The following is a 5,673-nucleotide window of genomic DNA, read 5'->3' as shown; positions in this document are numbered from 1 at the left end:
GGCAGTCAGTTGGCAAGTGGCTATTCCTCCAGGGGTGCACAAGGAGTAAGTCTCCATGGTGCCCCATCGCTGGGCAGCTGGAGACACAGAGGAGAGGCCTCAGATCTTGGAAGAGAAGCTGGGAGTCCTGACTCTCCCAGTGGGAAATTCGTTACAAAGTTCAGGTGGTGGCAGTGGTTACCTGAGAGAGAAAGGAAAGCCTCTCACCATTTTGGGAAGACCTTGGAGGGGAAGGTAGAACAGGGCCTGCAGGCCAGAGCAGGCCTGTTCCATCACAGGAACATATTTAAATACTTGTAACTTCAAACATTAAACAGCCTTTACTAATATTGTCATCTTGTAGAATATGCAAAGTGTTAGGATTAGAGGACTACGTTTGAATTGCTTTTTTTTTTAATCTTTGCTCGTTCCATTATAATTTCAGGATGCTGTGTGTGCATTTTTTCTTTATTAAATGTCTTTACATTTTGAATGTTGATGTGGCTTGTGATGCACATCAAACCCTATTTGGTAATGCTTATAGAGGGGGAAAAAAACCAGGGGAGGGGTTGGCTGCTGATCCTTTCAGCAACATAGCACACAAGTGTGTTTGTTCGTCCCTGCTACAGCAGAAGCAAAACTGAGGCGGAGCCTTTAAAGAGCAACACAGTGAAGAGTGCTGGGGTACTAGTGCTTCAGGAGATACTCGTAATGACCAGTTGGTGGCTGCCCAAGAGAAGCAGGTTACAATGGAAGAAAGCAGGAGAGAGCCCGTGCCAAGCAGAGACCTGGGGCAGTTATGGAACTCCCACATGGGCGGAAACGGGGCTTGCGTGGCCATTTCCCCACACTGACCAAGCTGGCTTTCTTTGTCACTTGGCAAAGGCCTGTTTTCCATTTTGGCACCTGAATCCTGAGATATTTTGTTAGTCTGAGGAACATTTTAACCCCCAAACAAATAAATACTATACAGTACACAAACTGACAGTCAGGGAACGTTGGCCCTTTAGAAGTTGTGTCTCTTGGGAGCCCCATAACAATTTTCTCCCGCCATCTTGGCTTCCATCATTTGAGGTGTTTCCGTCACGTGATGTCCCCACCCCTTGAGGCCTTCCCAACTTCGAGGAGCCTCTTTGTGGGTTAGGCTTGGAGTCTGCACAATTATATCGATGTGCTGTTCTCTATTTCTGGCGGGTTGAGGTAGTTGTAGGGGAGGGGCAAGCGCTTGTTCCTCTCCTCAATTTCTTTGGAGATCTGGGCCAGGCGGTTCTGAAAAGCTGCAATGATCTGCTTTGGTTCTTCTTCTGTGAAATGTTCCGCAGGGTAGCAACCCAGGGGCCTCTGGAAAGAGAAGAAGAGAAACTTTTGTACCTCGTCTCCATCCCTGATTTGGGGTTGTCTCATTTTCATTAAGGATTCCTTTGTTTCTTTTTATGGCATTTTATATCATTTATACATGATTTTTAAAAATATTGAAAAATTTGGGGAGAATTCGGCTTAAGGAATGAAACATCGGTGCAGAAACAAACACTCACAGGTTCACAAGGGAGAAATTAAACTGAAATGGGTATATTTCAATGGAAGCAGACAACTTTCGAAATCAGATCAGGCAACTTTGAAATAGCAAGAGCAGTGGCCGTGAAATTAGGCCTTTCTATGCTGTCCTGCCAACCTAGCAGTTCGAAAGCAAGAAACTGCAAGTCGATAAATAGGTACCACTTCAGTGGGAAGGTAACAGTGTTCTGTGTGCCTCGGCATTTAGTCATGCCAGCCACATGACCACGGAAACATCTTTGGACAGCGCCGACTCTTCAGCTTGGAAACGGAGATGAGCACCGCATCCCTAGAGTCGGATTTGACTGGCTTTCGAGCAATGGAGACCTTTACCTTTACCCAGAGGTCGATTCGGGGGGGATCGCGGGGGATTGCAGTTCCCCTGGGTGAGGTGTTGGGGGTGGGGCACATGACGAAGCCCCACCCCCTGCTTCCAGCCGCCCCGCTTCCAGCCCTCATTCAGCCAGGAGGAGGCAGGAGAAGAGGGAGGGTAAGTTGCTTCCTCCCCGCCTCTCCCCACCCCTGCCTGCCTGGGGCCAGGGAGGGCCTTGGCGGGGCTTCCTCGCACTCCCACTGGCCTTGCAGGTCCACCGCCGGGCCCCTGATGTCAGGGGGTGTGGCATATGCTAATGAGTTATGCTAATGAGTTCCCCTAGCTCTTTTTCTACGAAACGACCCCTGCCTTTACCTATGCTGTTGGTGAGACTCAGCTAGTTCTGCTTGAAGGAAGATAGATCAAGAAGGGTAGCTGTATTAGTCTATAGCACTAGGAAAAGGTAAGAGTCCAGTAAAGACTAACCAAATTTGTGGTAGGGTATGAGCTTCCGTGAGTCACTGCTCACTTCTTCAGATAGCAGTGACTCATGAAATCTCATACCCTACTACAAATTCTGTTAGTCTTTAAGGAGCTACTAGACTTTTACTCTTTCCTACTCCTTGAAGGAAAGGTATGATATGGATACAATAAAAGAGCAAGGTTCCCCCACCACTTTTTGAAGTGGAAGCTCACATTTGTTGCACTTGTAGCTAGAAGATTTCTGGCATTTCTCACTCCAGACAAGAGCTTGGATCTTCAGTAATGTGTAGATCCAGCCCAGTTTCTCATCTTGTTTATTTAAAACATTTGTTAACTTCCTTTCTACCTTATAGGAGCTCAAGGTGGCTTACAATGTAAACAATAATACAATAGCTGTTGTCGATTTTCCGGGTTGTCTGGCCGTGGTCTTGGCATTGTAGGACCTGACATTTCACCAGTAACTGTGACTGGCATCCTCAGAGGTATAACACAGAAAGACAGAGTACTCTCTGTGTCAAGGTGAGAAGAAAAATGGTAGGCAGGTAATTTATATCTACTCAGGCAGGTGGGGTAGGGCTGAGTCATTGTCTTGTAGGAGTTCCCCAGGCTGTGGACATGCTAATGGAGGAGCTTTCCTGAGGAGGTTCTTTTGTATGTGGATTGTTTCCATATAATAATTGTATATGGATTGTTTCCATATAATAATTGTATATGGAATGTTTCCATATAATATAATAATAATACATTAAAACCACTAGTTAAAATCAGTAAATTTAAAACTGCTGCTAAACAGAAGAACTAATCAAATGCTGCTGTGAATAAAATGGCCTTTAAAGGTAAAGGTAAAGGTTCCCTTGCTCGAAAGCCAGTCAAGTCCGACTCTGGGGTTGCGGTGCTCATCTCCGTTTCAAAGCCGAAGAGCCAGCGCTGTCCGAAGACGTTTCCGTGGTCATGTGGTCGGCATGACTAAACACCAAGGCGCACGGAATGCTGTTACCTTCCCACCAAAGTGGTCCCTATTTATCTACTTGCAATTTCTTGCTTTCGAACTGCTAGGTTGGCAGGAGCTGGAACTAGAGACGGGAGCTCACTCCGTCATGCGGCACACTCGGGTCTCGAACTGCTGAACTACTGACCTTCCATAGCCTGCAGTTCAGCGTCTTAACCACTTGAGCCACCGCAGCTCCTTAAAATAGCCTTTAGCTGCCTCCTAAAGATCAAGAGTGAGGGGGCCAGGCGCACCTCCGTGGGGAGGTTGTTCCATAATCATGGGGGGAGGCATCCCCTCGTGTACCAGTCAGACCAGCTTCTTTGGTCGACGGCAAGTCAAGAAGGCCTCTCTCTGTGACCTTAGTTTCCCCAGGAAGGCATGTATGAGACAAAACGGTCCTTCAGATACCCCTCCGGGTCCCTTCCTTCCAAGTTCATTCTTACCCTGTCTCCTGGTTCTTTGCTGAGTAGCCAGAGGATTAGCAACGATCGACAGGTTGTGCTGACATCCGGCAAGGTGTCTAGGATGCTCCCAAAAGTTGCGCTACCCTTGGTCTTAGGGGGTGGCTTTCGCATAGATGAGGGGTAGTTGGGCATCCAAGCTCCAAAGTCAAACTAGAGAATAAGGGAGGGTGGGGATTAGGGGAAACAGAAATATAATGCCACGTTACCGCCCCACATTATGTGTAAATGCAGCTAGGTTCTTGCGATGTTTAATTGAGAGCACTGTAGATAAGCATTCAGAAACGTCAGAAACGTCAAAATACTGTCGCCACGTCATGAAAAAGAAGACGAAGAAGAGATTGGATTTATACCCTGCCCTTCACTCGGCGTCTCAGAGCGGCTTACAAAATCCCTTTCCCTTCCCCTCCCCACGACAGACACCCTTGGGAGGTAGGTGGGGCTGAGAGAGCTCTGAGAGAACTTTCCTTGAGAGAACAGCTGTGACAGAACTATGGCTTGCCCAAGGTCATCCAGCAGCTGCAAGTGGAGGAGTGGGGAATCAAACCCGGTTCTCCCAGATTAGACCACCACACCAATTTATACCCTGCCCTTCATTACCCAAAGGAGTCTCAGAGCGGTTGACAATCTCCTTTCCCTTCCCCACAGTAGACACCCTGTGAGGGAGGTGGGGCTGAGAGAGCTCTTTCAAGAACTGCTCTTTCAATAACAGCTCTGACAGAACTACGGCTTGCCCAAGGTCATCCAGCAGCTGCAAGTGCATGAGTGGGGAATCAAACCCGGTTCTCCCAGATCAGAGTCCGCGCACTTAACCACGACACCAAACTGGCTCTCATTCTGCCCTCAGAAAAGGCGTGAGATTGCCACAGGGGCAGCTGAATTGGCAATGCCACGGGGGACAGAGACCCTCTTACAGAAGATGCAGATGCCTTTGAACTCACAAAATCCATAATTTTGTGGTGAGGAAACAGTTCAGAGGAACAAGGCCATTTCTGCTGGCAAAAACAGTGTGGGAGGGGAAGCTGGCAGTGCAACGGGGCACTTTGAAGGAGAGTCCTCCCAACCATGTCTACTTGTCAGGTTGGGCACCCAGGACCTGACTCGTGTCACACAGAGTCTGTATTTTGGCTCTCAGGCTGGGGGTGAAAACCATAAAGTGACGAGAAAAGGGGCTGGGGAACAAACAAGGAAGCCTCTAACCTGGCCATTGTTGCCCCCACCCCTCCTACCAGGTCCATAGCTACAATGGGGCATCTCGGGGCCTGCCCCCCCCCCCGTCTTACTGCCAACGCCCCCCAACTTCCCATCCAGCCCAGCCTCCCCCAACTTCCAATTTTTTAATTTATTTGTGGTGCTCCCTTGGGGTGTGTGTGCAGGGTGTCCCCCAACTTATTTAAAGCCCCCCTCCCCGAATTTAAAAAATCCTGGCTATGGGCCTGCCTCCCACCAATGACTATAGACAATTCTGGATAGCTTTTTTTGGGGGGGGGAAGGTTTAGGGTGGATAAAAATGGATCTTACCGGAGGACTCTCTCCCAAGAGGGCCCTTGTTAAAAATCTCGGCCACCCAGGCCTGGAGCTCTGGGTCCTCCCTCACAGAAATATCCTCCGGGTAATAAAGACAGACGATTCCGGAGACGAAGCTGTAGGGATGAGATAAGGGATGGGAGAGAGAAGGGACAATCAACCTGGGAGAATAGAGAGAGCCTGAGTGTATACTTCTTCCCAGGAGTCATTTCGTAGAAAAAGAGGTGCAGGAGCTCATTAGTATAACTCATTAGCATAACTCATTTGCATATGCCACACCCCCTGACATCACCGGAAGTGTGTCAGGAGGCAACACCCACCGCTCAGGCTCCACTGGACTGTTTTGGATTGCTGGCTCTTGGGGG

The 5,673-nt window shown here is 48.7% G+C and overlaps 1 protein-coding gene across 1 annotated transcript in view; it reads right to left on the bottom strand.

Moving 5' to 3' along the window:
- The window catches only part of LOC107115224 (hydroperoxide isomerase ALOXE3-like), a 33,504-nt gene continuing 27,831 nt past the window's right edge, over window positions 1–5,673 (bottom strand). The window contains exons 11-14 of the mRNA XM_015416876.1: window positions 5,303–5,424; window positions 4,982–5,043; window positions 3,764–3,934; window positions 1–1,320 (exon numbers count right to left, since the gene is read on the bottom strand). Coding sequence (XP_015272362.1) covers window positions 1,141–1,320; window positions 3,764–3,934; window positions 4,982–5,043; window positions 5,303–5,424 — 535 coding nt within the window. The 3' untranslated portion in view covers window positions 1–1,140. The remainder of the gene's footprint in view (window positions 1,321–3,763; window positions 3,935–4,981; window positions 5,044–5,302; window positions 5,425–5,673) is intronic.

The sequence above is a fragment of the Gekko japonicus genome, unplaced genomic scaffold (assembly GCF_001447785.1).
Source record: "Gekko japonicus isolate JY-2015 unplaced genomic scaffold, Gekko_japonicus_V1.1 scaffold3040, whole genome shotgun sequence".
NCBI lineage: Eukaryota > Metazoa > Chordata > Lepidosauria > Squamata > Gekkonidae > Gekko > Gekko japonicus.
The sequence above is the reverse complement of the archived record's forward strand: the minus strand, read 5'-3'. Positions and strand labels throughout refer to the sequence as shown.